At 50.6% G+C, this 12,228-nt stretch overlaps 2 protein-coding genes across 9 annotated transcripts in view; one reads left to right on the top strand and one right to left on the bottom strand.

Moving 5' to 3' along the window:
* PSD2 (pleckstrin and Sec7 domain containing 2) overlaps positions 1 to 4,569 on the top strand; it is a 56,835-nt gene extending 52,266 nt beyond the window's left edge. For all 6 annotated transcript variants that reach the window (XM_058734932.1, XM_058734923.1, XM_058734915.1 and 3 more), the window contains one exon: positions 2,322 to 4,569. In XM_058734932.1, coding sequence (XP_058590915.1) covers positions 2,322 to 2,531 — 210 coding nt within the window. In that variant the 3' untranslated portion in view covers positions 2,532 to 4,569. The remainder of the gene's footprint in view (positions 1 to 2,321) is intronic.
* Positions 4,570 to 7,604: 3,035 nt separating this feature from the next.
* Positions 7,605 to 12,228, bottom strand: part of NRG2 (neuregulin 2) — a 187,310-nt gene continuing 182,686 nt past the window's right edge. For all 3 annotated transcript variants that reach the window (XM_058734873.1, XM_058734886.1, XM_058734880.1), the window contains 3 exons: positions 11,915 to 12,042; positions 10,871 to 11,098; positions 7,605 to 8,745 (listed from right to left, as the gene is read on the bottom strand). In XM_058734873.1, coding sequence (XP_058590856.1) covers positions 7,992 to 8,745; positions 10,871 to 11,098; positions 11,915 to 12,042 — 1,110 coding nt within the window. In that variant the 3' untranslated portion in view covers positions 7,605 to 7,991. The remainder of the gene's footprint in view (positions 8,746 to 10,870; positions 11,099 to 11,914; positions 12,043 to 12,228) is intronic.

The following is a 12,228-nucleotide window of genomic DNA, read 5'->3' as shown; positions in this document are numbered from 1 at the left end:
TTGGAATTTCAGCACCCCTGTCTTTCTCACTTCCCGCTGGCTTAACTGGGGGAGGGGGATGGGTCCTGGAGGTGAAGCCCAGCAATGAAGGGTCTTTCTGTTCATGTCGCAGAGCTGTGTGAGAACAGTGTCTCCTCACCTGTAGTCCCTGCTTCTTCTAGGATCTCGGCCTCCCCTGACTGTGGTGAGGGCTGGAAGCTCAGAGTCAGGCCCTCAGACACTGCCAAATCTCCCCTTCTAAATGTTTACCAATTTATAACACTTTAAATAGCTTATGAATGTACTACTCTGTCCATGCCCTCACCAACACTGGACACTACTGAATGTTTCAATCATCACTAATCTGAGAGGTTTAACAAGGGGTATCTTATATTAATTTGGATTAAAAATGTTTTAATTGTGGCAAATACATACAACATCAGATTTATCGTCTTAACCATTTTTAAGTATGTAGTTCAGTAGTATTGAGTCTACTCACATTGTTATGCAAGTAATCTCCAGAACTTTTTCATCTTCCTAAACTGAAATTCTACACCCATTAAACAGCAACTCCCCAGCCCCTCCCTCTGCACTCTGCCTCCCACCCCCAGCAACCGCTGTGCTACCTTCGTCTCTCTGAGTTTGACTCGGTACTTTGTATGAGTGGAATCCTCCAGGATTTGTGGTCTTGTGACTGGCTTGTCCTCAAGTTAATCCACGTTGTGGCCTGTGTCAGAATTTCCTTCCTTTTTAGGCTGAATAATATTCCATTGTATATAGATACCACTTCTTATCTTTTCATATACTGCTGGACATTTGGGTTGCTTTCATCTCTCTGCTCTTATAAATAGTGTTGCTATGAACATGGGTGTGCAAATATTTCTGAGATCCTGCCTTAAGTTTTTTTGGGTATATGCCCCAAAATGGTATTTGCTAAATCACAAGATAATGTTATTTTTTCACTTATTTTTTTTTTTTTCAACGTTTTTTATTTAGTTTTGGGACAGAGAGAGACAGAGCATGAACGGGGGAGGGGCAGAGAGAGAGGGAGACACAGAGTCGGAAACAGGCTCCAGGCTCCGAGCCATCAGCCCAGAGCCTGACGCGGGGCTCGAACTCACGGACCGCGAGATCGTGACCTGGCTGAAGTCGGACGCTTAACCGACTGCGCCACCCAGGCGCCCCTTCACTTATTTTTTTAAGTTTATTTATTTATTTTGAGAGAGAGGGGTGGGGAAGGGCAGAGAGAGACGGAGAGAGAGAATCCCAAGCACGCTCCGCACTGTCAGCGTGGAGCCCGACACGAGGCTCGAACTCAGAAACTGTGAGCTCATGACCTGAGCTGATATCAAGAGGTAGATGCTTAACCCACTGAACTATCTCGGTGCTCCTGTTATTTTTCACTTTCTGAAGAAAAGCCATACTGTTTTCTACAGCAGTGTGCCATTCCAGTGTTCCCTACATCCTCACCAACACTTAGTTGCTGAGTTTTCTTTCATAGTAGTTGTCCTAATAGGTGTAAGGTGATATCTCATTGTGATTTTGATCTGCATTTCCCCGATGATAATGATGTTGAGCATCTGTTCATGTGCTTATTGGCCATTTGTATGCCTTCTTTGGAGAAATGTCTAGTCAAGACATTTGCCATGTTTTTAATTAAAAATTTTTAATGTTTCTTTATTTTTGAGAGACAGAGTGCAAGCAGGAGAGGGGCATAGAGAGAAGGAGACACAGAATCTGAAGCAGGCTCTAGGCTCTGAGCTGTCAGCACAGAGCCCGACGCGGGGCTCGAACTCACAAACCGTTAGATCGTGACCTGAGTAGAAGTCGGACACTTAACTGACTGAGCCACCCAGGGGCTCCAACATTTGCCATTTTTTAATTGAGTTGTTTGTGTTTTTGTTGTTGAATTACAGGAGTTTTGTAATATATTTCATAGATTTCTGGATACTAGACCCTTATTACATACATGATTTGCAAATATTTTTTTCCATTCTGTGGATTGCCTTTTCACTGTGTTGTTCATGTCCTTTGATACATATGAGTTTTAAATTTCATAACCCCATTTGTCTCTTTTTAGTTTTGTTGTCAGTGCTTTTGGTGTCCTAGGCAAGAAATCACAGCTAATTAACTTGAAAATTTAAAATTGTGAGTGACATTTCTGTGCATGCCCCTTGCCTATTTTTTTTATTGGGTTGTTGATCTCCTTTTTTATTGATTTGTGAGAGCTCTCTGAATATTAAGGAAATTAGTCTTTTGTCACATAAAGTACACATACTTTTTTCGTGTTTTGTTGTTTGTCCTTTGACTTTGTTTTTGGCCTTTCTCTGCCCTTTTTCCAGAAAAGCCGTTATGAGACGTATATCCACCTCTTGGCTGTGAAAATCAAAGTGGGCTCAGATGACCTGGAGCGGATTGAGGCCCGGCTGGCCACCTTGGAAGGGGATGACCCTTCACTCCGCAAGACGCACTCAAGCCCGGCCCTCAGTCAGGGCCACGGGACTGTGACTGGCAGCAAAGCCATGAAGGATACCGCCGGGCCTGATACTTAGCTGGCATGGATGGGCAAGCCCCAGAGGCAGGCAAATGTCCCCAGAGGGGTCAGTGAGCACAATTCCAGCTGGGGGCCACTTGCACCAGCTCCAGGCAGTCGACAGGCAGCCAGAGGGGTGCAGAGAGCCCTGTGGGCCAAGGAGATGGAGATGCTTACTCATGGCGTTGATCTTGCATCTTGGGGTTTTTCCGGGCCTCAGACCTTCTCCCCAGCCCTCATATTCCTCTCCACCATGGAGCCTCATTTTGTAGGCCAGTTGTATGCATGTTCTAGACACCATCTCACTGGGAAAGGAGGACTGGCCGCTGGCTTCCCAGGCCCTCCCCTCCTCACAAGTTGCTCCCCTCATCTCCCTTATTTCCAAGGGCAGGACTTGACTCCAGGTCTCAGCTTGGATCCTCGGCTGTTCCCCTCCTCCTTCTTCAGACTTGACCAGCAGCGGGTCTGCAGACCACCAGCACCATCCTCTCCTCCCTCCACCTTGTACCTTTTGGAACCATGCCCTGTTCTCCTGTCTCCCTTTGCAATAATCCAGGACCCGGGCCTGTTCCCTCGATGCCAAGTCGTCTCCACTCGTGTGTGCGTCCACCTCACCTTCCATTTATGGAGGCCACTACTGCTTTCTTTTATATGGACAAAAATGTATATATATATAAGAATTTATATATATATATATATATATATATATATATATATATATATATATATAATATCCCTTTAAAGATGATTTTGGAACTGATATCAGGATGAAATATGATGAAGGAAAAGCCTATTTCAGCACTCCACCTGTTAGCAAGGAGGGCTGCTGGGCTGCTATCTAGTCCCTTGGTGGCCCTGACACTCTGGGAGGGAAGGTGGAGGCGGCGCTGAGCCCCTCTCGCTGCTTTTCCCCTCTTCCGGCTGACCTGTGACTTACTCTGCTCTTACAGTTGATGCTTTGGAATGAGTAGACAGTGTGTGTATATATGCCACCCCATCTGTCCCACAGGCATTGCAGGGTGTGAGTGGGATGGACCATGGCCCTGTTTATATTTGGTCTTTATGTTGGTGCTGCCAGGTCTCTGAGCTACAGAGGTGGCCTCTTGTACAGATCTACTGCTACAGGAATAAAAGACACTCTGCCTTGCCAACAGCCACTTGTCAACAAGCCCAAAGATGTTTGTCGGGGGTGGGGGGAGACGTTATGGAAGCCAGTAATTTCTGGTCTTGAAAAAAAAAGGGAATAAGAAGTGGCTGATTGTTCTTTAAGTTGATACTTCTTTCACTCTTCTAGTGACTCACAAAGGCTAGCTAAGGACATGCTTGGGAAGGGTAGACAAATCTGCCCTGCGATGATCACAGACTAGCATCCTATAAACCCTGCATTCCTCAGACTGACAAGTGGTGGGGGTGATGGGACCCTCAGTGTAGCTATGATGAGCAAATCCTTTATATTTTTAAAATAGATTAGTCTGGGCAGCACTCTGACCTCAGTGGTAACATAATTAGTTAGTTGCAAGGTTGGCTTATCTATTAAGTACCTAACATTTACAAGCACGCTCCCATTTGATGCAAGGGACGTAGAAGTCTGTGAAAATAGGTAGTGATTTAAATCCAGGTTATTTAATTTGGATCAGCTGAAGTGTATTTTATAGCCAAACCATCTGGCCCCTTCATTTTGCTGAGGGGAAGTAAATGTTCATTTAAATGAAATCGAAAGAGCAATGTAATGTAAAAGAGCTCTCTGTACTATCTCCAGGCTGGCTCAAAGGTCTCTGATTTTTGGGGTCAGTTTCCCACCCTCCAGCTCACGAGGGCAGGTGAATGAAAGCAGAGGAGCGGGCTTCTGTCTGCTGCAGACAGATCTGCTTCCCTGAGCACTAGTGATGTCTCCCATCAGTAAAAAAATCTTTAGTTCACTTTCTTAATTGTATAATTATTTATTGTAAATTATATACATGTACTACTGTACTAAAATATTATGTACATTATAAAACATACACAAAAATAGAAATTTAAAAAGATGAGATGAAAATAAATCTAAATCAGAGTTCTAATATTATTTTCCTGCATTCTAACGGACCATCACATTCCCCCACAACCTCTGCCCCTAATATGCCCATTTTCCAGGACTGTCCAAATCCAGAGGATGGAGGACCACAGGCAAGATGCAGTAAGTGGTTTGCGCCACCGGGTGGTCCCTGCAGACTCAGGGACTTCTGGGGACTGACCCTGGATCACAGCGTTTCTTTGAGCCTTCATTTTCTCATTCAGTGAAGGTCAACAGTGCCGCACACTGTGCTAGGTGCTGAGGATACTGTGGTGAGAAGAGGACTGAGCAGCTTTCTGTCCACCTGGGGCTCACAGTCTAGTGGGGAGGGGGACAGGACGTCACCATTACCATTTGGGAGCCTGGGAACGCTGGGGAGAAAACAAAAACTGACCTGGCAGAGAGAAGAAGAAAGATTGGAGGAGTGGGGAAGACCACCAACTCAGGAAGTCTCCAGAATGTCCTAAGTGCTTGTGGGGGACAGGGTGGTAGTAGGGAAGCTGCTTGACAGGGCTATACCTCTTCCTGATGGGCCACTAAAGATGCCCTAAGGCATCAATTTGGGAGGCACAAGGGAAAAAGCCTCTCTGATCACACCGGCTCCCAGGTCCCATTCACACTTGGGAAATGAATGGGTGGCAAATTAGGTTCTGGCCTTAGACTCTCAGTAGGTATTTTAGAATCCAGAGCAGCTAACAACGCTACCAAATCACTTGATACAATTATTTGGGGTCATGAGAAGTCCAATGGGTTCACCGAGAGGTCACTCACAATTACTGGGGTTCACAAAGAGTTCAGTGGGTTCACTGAAGTCACAGAGGTGGTTTCTGACTGAAAATTTAGAAGGTAACAGCAACTCCGAGCCCTCAGAAGGGTCATATTGACACTGAGGGCTCCCGAAAAGGCCAATAGGTTCACCAAGAGGTCATTCACGACCATTGGGGTTCACATAGAGGTCAGAAATCACATAGAGGAATTATTGGCTGTTAGAAAAGCTTAAAGCCAACAGCAAACTCAGAGCCAGCAAAGGGATTTGGATGAGATCATCAGATGGGCCCTGGGAGAGGTGATTTGCAGGTTTATGTACGATTCAGTTCTTTATTTTCCTTTGTTTTTTTTTTTTTTATAACAGGTACTTATCCCCCCCCCAGCCCCCCACAATGAACACCGTAACTTTAGTCCTTTCTTTACTTTTCCCCATCACGTCCCTTCACCCAGTTTTTGTCACTCTGCGTGATTCAAGAATGCAAGGCACAGGATACCATCATCATCATCAAATTAGCCACTAATAAGCATCATATGCCAGAAGCAATACTGGGTGCTTTATAGATAATCTCCACAGTAACCCTTTGAGGTAGGTATTGGCATCACCCTTTAACAGCTGAGGAAACAGTGGCCTAGAGAAGTCACATAGCCCGTGAGGGGCGGAGCTAGAATTTGAACTCCGCCCCTCTCAGCCTTAATGAAGCCTCTCTGTCCCTCCCATTTGTAGGTCTTCAAAGCGACTACACACATTCTGGGGGCGATTGTGCATGTGTGCACACACGTCAACCACCTGAGCTCTTTGGATAGACGACTTCCTTGTGTCCGGCTGGAACATAAGGGATCCTGGCACTGGTTTAATAAATTAATCAATGAGGGAAAAGGCTTATGCACCCTGGACCGCCATCTGCCTTCTCCATGCCTTCCTCAGGGACTGCAGGTTTAAACAGGCCCTGGTTCTGAGGGGCTATAAAGTTGGGAAAAGCACAACACCCTGTGGGCTTACAAGCTGCAGCAGCTGTGGTCTTCCTGGCAGCCAAGGGTACCCATTATGCCACCTTGCATGTCCAGGCTTTGCCTGTGACATGCTTGAGGCCCCAAGGGTCATCTTGCCTCAGCTGCCCCAGTGCCAATCCCACAACCCTTCCCTCCTCACCCACATAGGCCCGGAAATTGTTGCCTCAGTCCAGCCCCAGGAGCTCCAGGGTAGGAAGTGGGCCAGAGGTCTGAGGCTGAGCTCAAAGCAGAGTAATCTGCATCAGCCCCTTGGCCAGGTTCCCCAGAAGCCAGGGGGGATACCTGGTGAATAATTTTGGAGGAGGGAGGAGGGTTGGAGCCTGTCCTGGGAGCTGAAGCCAGGGAGATTAGAGGGACAGTCTCTTCCTCCCAGGGACTAGCCTGGCCCTCTCCAATCTCCACCCCAACATCCATCCATCTCCACCCAGGTTCTCATTCTCACCTGGGGGCTAGGCACACACAGTCAAACATGAGTTATTTCTGATTTTATTTATAATATAAAAATGTTCAAGTGTCAACAGTCAGGTGTTTGGACATTTCAGGGCAGGGTTCTCACTTGTTTGTTTGTTTGTTTAAACAATTACCTTTTTGACAAATTAGCAGTGGACCCAGTTTTGCGGGGTGGGGAGGGAGTGGAATTCGTAGGTGGCTTGGGGTCTGGAAGGAAATGGTGTTACTTTATTGCTAAAAGGGGAATCAAATACACTGTGGAGTGGCTCTTCTCGGTCCCAGCGTGACCATGCATCCAATCTAAAGAATCTGAAATGCAAAGGACATGCAGGCATAAAATAGAAAAGACAACCTGTAAACGAAGGTGCTGCAGAGGACGGAAGGGCATCCTGGAGGCCACAGGGGAGGAGGAGCTGGAACTTTGGGGCCCTGGCAGAGCTGCCCCCTCCCTGGGGCCGGTGCTGTTGGGAAGACCTCTTAGTGCCCCCTCCCTTAGCAGCTATGAGGAGCAGGGAGGCCCCCTCCCCATTCTGGTTGCTGTCGCTGGGCCTCAAGTCTCCCCCCCCCAAAGTTACCTGACCCCAACTCTAGCTCCAAGCCTAGGATCCCCACCTTCTCCTCGCCTTCTCCTCAGGGTGTCGGGGGCCTGAAGATCTTGCCTGAGGGCAAAGCTACTCCTGTCCTCATTTCCTTCCTCAGGGCGGATGCCCTCCCAGCCCCCACCCTTGCCCCCACTAGCACCCAGCAGTCTTTTCTTTGCCGGCTTCCTCTCACCCCTGCCAGCTGGGGATCCTACAGTCCCTTCAGCCCCACCCCACCCTACAACCCAGACTTCTCTCCAGGAGCTCCAGATTAGCGTACAGCAAAAGGCACCACAATATAGGTTTCTATTAAAGAGTCAAAAAATTGGCCCATCTCTCTTTTTTTTTGTTGTTTCTTTTTTTTTTCCGAAGCTGTAAATCAGGATGTTACATATAAATAGTTTCCCTATAAAAACGTCTTTGCCGTTAGCTAGTATTATAAGACAATTTTTGCTAAAATGAAAATAAAACATTTTGTTATACCTTTTTCCTTTTATAGAAAATAAAAATATTTTTATTTCTTTTTTTCCTCCTTTCTCTCTCCAGGCGGTGGTCTCTGTTCTCCGTAAAGACAGTGGGGCAGGCGAGGCGGAGGGGGGCGGCGGGGCGGCGGGGACCCCTAGAGGGGCGCCGAGTCCTGCTTGCCCCGCGGGGGGGGCCCGCGGCTGTGTCTGCTGCTGGCCCGCGTGCTGTGGCTGTCCAGGGAGTAGTAAGTCCTGCTGTCGGCCGCCGGGCACAGCGGCGGCGAGTCCGAGCGCAGCGCATCGTGCGCCGCGCGCAGGCCGAGGAAAGGCGTACTCTCGGCCGCCAGCGCCCCGTCCGCGTCGTCGTCCGAGCCTGAGGCCGAGCCGCCACCCGAGCCGCTGCTCAGCGACAGCGAGTCCCGCGCCGCGCGTGCGCGCTGCGCCGCCAGCCCGTTGAGGCGCGAGCGGCGCCAGCGCCGGGGCCCCGCCGACGTCCTGCGGGACGCGCCGCGGGCGCGCGGCCGCGGTGGGGGAGGGGGCGCGCACTCCTGCGTGGTCTCGTACTCGTCGTCCTCCGGGATGCGGAAGGGGCTGGCGGGCAGGCTGCCCAGGCTGCCGCCCAGCGCGCAGGCCCCGCGCCGCGGCCCGGGCCCCGCCGCGGGGTAGTAGTAGCTGTCGTAGCTGCGCTGCATGTCCGCGCCGGGTCCCGGCCCGGGGCCAGGGGGCGCCGGCTGCCGCAGAAGCGGCTGCTGCTCCGCCAGGCGGTAGCTGATGGGTGCGGCCGGCGGCAGCGACACTGCGTGAGCGGAGTTGGGGGACGTGATCTCAAAAGTCGGCACCTGCGTGGCCAGCGAGTAGTGGAAGTCCACTGGAGAGAGGCGCGCGGGCGTGGTCAGTGCTGACACGTACCTGCGGAGAGATGCAGAGGCGTGGGCTGGGGGTTACGGGTTATGGGTTGCGGTGGAAGAGGTGGGCCACTGGTAGTGCCTGGGATCCCGCCCGCCCGAATGATGGTGGCCGTCCTCAGTGACCTTAAGCAATTTCCTTAACCTCCCCCAGGCTCTATTTCCTTATGTGTTAAGAGGGGATAACCACAGTGTTCATTCCAGGCTGTTGTTGGAATGATTCCATAAACGTGTCACATGGGATGTGCCGGTGCCACTGCCTGCCTGATGCTCCAACGTGAACGGTCCTTTTGGTGTGAGAGATGCACACAGTCACCAATATTCTTGAACTGCTACTTTGGGTCAGGCTCAGATTGGGGCATTTTACATGCACCATTTCATTTAATACGGTAATTCTGTAAGACCCTTACGTCAGTCCCATACCACACATGAGAAAACTGAGACTCAGGACATTTAAGTGACTTGCTCAAGGTTCACACAACCGGGAAGTAGTAGGGCTGGGATTTGAACCGATGCCAGGCAGAACCAGGACTTATGCTTCCCTGCTCTCCAGAGCCCTTATTACTCTCTTTCTGGATCGTCTGACTTCCCTCTTCCACATGGACATCCAGTTAACCACCATGCCCCACTTCCTGGAACATACCCTTTGCCCTGCTCTACCTCGACCTGGGCCTAATTGTTCACTCTGGTTATTCCCCCACTCCAGGGTCTCTCCTCCACTGTATGCAGTTTCCAAAGCAATCTTTTAAAGTCAGTTTTGCTTAAGGAGGCCCTTCCTGCCCCAGGGCCATCAGCCATCTACCTGGCCCCAGCCTATCTGTTCAGGCCCAGCTCCATTCTCCCTACATCTCACCCTGCTCTGGGCATCTCACTCACTAGCAATGTTCTTAAGTGCCTCTGCTAGTACAGCTCAAGGTACTCCCTTGCCTGGAAAGCTCTCCCTGTCTCTCTGCCTCCCAACCAGTAAGAAGTTCTATTGCTATTGATAATGATTGATAACAACCTAGTGTAGCCAAGTAGGAGTCAGAGAGCTTTGTGCACATGATCTCTGATGACCTTCACAAGAACCATGCATGATAGGTATTGTTTTTCATGTTCCACAGCTGAGGAAACAAGGCACAGGTGATCAACCTGCTCCAAATCACATAGGTGGTGGAGCTGGGCTTTAAAAGGTTGGGTATGGAAAACCTGGCTGCTTCCTAGAGCCTGCAGTTAAGCTGGGTCTGTCTGTCCTGCTGGGATGTCCTGTGCTTAGCACGTTCCATAGGAGGCTGTGAGCTTCAGTGGTTTGTGTCTATGGCTGGGTGCTTCTCAGTAGCAAAAACAAGATGGACCATCTCTGGACCCCCAGGCAGGCCTGCTCAGTGAGGGCTGGCATGGAGTAGGTGAAGTTAGAGCCAGAGAACATTTCCTCTCCCTCCACTCCAGCCTGGAGTTCCCAGTACTATGCACCTTCCTCTACTCTCCTCCCACAGACCCCACTTGCTAAGGGCCACTGGAGGGCTGAGCAACGTAGAGGGCTGGCCTCCTATGACTCCTGGCTTGGAGTCAGGGAAGAAGGGGAGTTTCCTGGTTCTCAGTGCAGCCACTGCTCGGAAACCCAATGGTGTCTTGATCCCTGGGCCTTGTTGCTGATACTGCCAGGGCCTGCAGTCCTTCTTGGCTCATGCCCAGCCTGCCCTGGTCATTCTCTTTGCAGACAGCCTCCCCTCCCACCCTTCAGTCTGCTCGATCTTGGTGTCTTTCTGTTCCCACTGGGACATGGGGCCTCTAGGTGACACCAGGGTAGGGCTACCATATGTTCTGGCTTGTCCAGAACAGCCACTGTTTGTTCCTGATGTTCTAGTGCAATTATAGCATCCTCTTCAACTTTGAAAAGTGTCCCAGTAGGACAGTTAAATTAGATGGTCACTCCACACCAGGGTCCACTGGCTCAAACTCAGTCCCAGTCTGTCATTAACATGCATCCTGAGCAGATCATTCCACCTTTCAGGGACCTTGCTTGCCCATCTGAAAAATGGACATGGGAATTTTTGGAGTGTCTCTGAGGTGCCCTATGGGTCAGCCCTGGGTCATCGGTGCCAGTCCTCTGGCCAAGGTGGGGCACAGGACACAAGATAGGAACTGACCTCTCGCTATGTGGGGAGTCACGCAGAGAGTCTACGGAGTCGTGGTAAGGTGGCACGGCAGCCCTGCGCCGCTCCTCCAGGCTGTAGGCTGCTGCCCGCCGTGCCCGGGCCTCCACACACGCGGGGCTGTTGCACTTGCTGGTGCCCACCGATGACAGCATGATGCCCGACTGGGAGTCAGAGGTCAGGCTTTCAGAACGTTCCAGGCTCCACGTGTGGCTCTCATGCCTAGAGAAGCCAGGTGGAGGTGAGGTGGGGGATCAGGAAGGGGCAGGACAGCCTAACAGGTGTGGTCCCAGGTCCCCCCGCCCCCCCCCCGGTTCTTCATTTCATTTCAGGCACCCTCAGCTCAATGCCCTTCTCCACTCTGAGCGGACGTGTAGTATCATGGAGGGAAAAGGAGGGCTAGGGTCCTGTGGATGGGTGAGTCCCAACAGTGTAAGCCTTTTCTTTTCCTTCGTACAACCAACCTCACCCTAGCCTCAGCCTGGGGCCCCGGGTCCACTCCCATGATCCTTAGTCTTTTATGTCAGGAGCGCAGCCCTAGTGGCCAATACGTGCTGTTCCATGCTGTTCCCCAGGGAAGAAGGAGGCCAACCATGTTATTGAGCTGTATGAATCTTTGTGCTTGGGTGAACAAAGAAAAGGAGGCTAAGGTGGACTAGGTTCGTAAAAGCAAACTCAGGAGAGAGCATCTAATAGGTCTGGGTGTTTGGATGAGGAGGCATTTTATGCCAGATAATGTGGTGCTAATGAGGTCCAACCAAAACTACATGTTAGGTGGGAGCCCAGTGATGCTGTTGTTCTTCTGGGGCTGGTTTAGACTGGAAAAGGGAATCTGGTCCCCTGAGGATGGATGAATGTTTGGTGGTGGGTTCCGGTCTGAAGTCCTCTACCTATATCCCTTGACTCAGAGGGACCCTCAGTACAGGGCATAGCCTGGCTGGGAGGTTTCTTTGTGTGTCTCCGGGCATATGTGTTAGTGCTTTCTGTGGGTGTGCATACAGGAGTCTGCAAATCTCTGTGGGCCTGGGTGGTGCCCACCTGTGGCTGGAGGTGGGTGTGGCTGTGGAACAGTGGTGAGAAGGAGAACAGGAGTGGCTCCCAGAGAAGGTGGTCTCCGTTTCCCTCCGGATGACATGGTCTGTGGCTGGCACATTCTTGGAGATATACTGCAACAGACACAGAGTTAGTGACGAGTGAGTGGGTCAGCCCCCCTTCCGGGTGGGGATGGGGAAGTGAAGCACTAAGCTTCAGGTTGGGGAGTGGTCCACTGGATAAGTGACTTGATGTTAGGGCAGCGGTGGCCCCAGCGAATCAACCCCTTAAGGAAGTGGGCAAAGCGAGGCCAGTCATTC

Source organism: Neofelis nebulosa, chromosome 1 (genome assembly GCF_028018385.1).
Source record: "Neofelis nebulosa isolate mNeoNeb1 chromosome 1, mNeoNeb1.pri, whole genome shotgun sequence".
Lineage (NCBI taxonomy): Eukaryota > Metazoa > Chordata > Mammalia > Carnivora > Felidae > Neofelis > Neofelis nebulosa.
The sequence above is the reverse complement of the archived record's forward strand: the minus strand, read 5'-3'. Positions and strand labels throughout refer to the sequence as shown.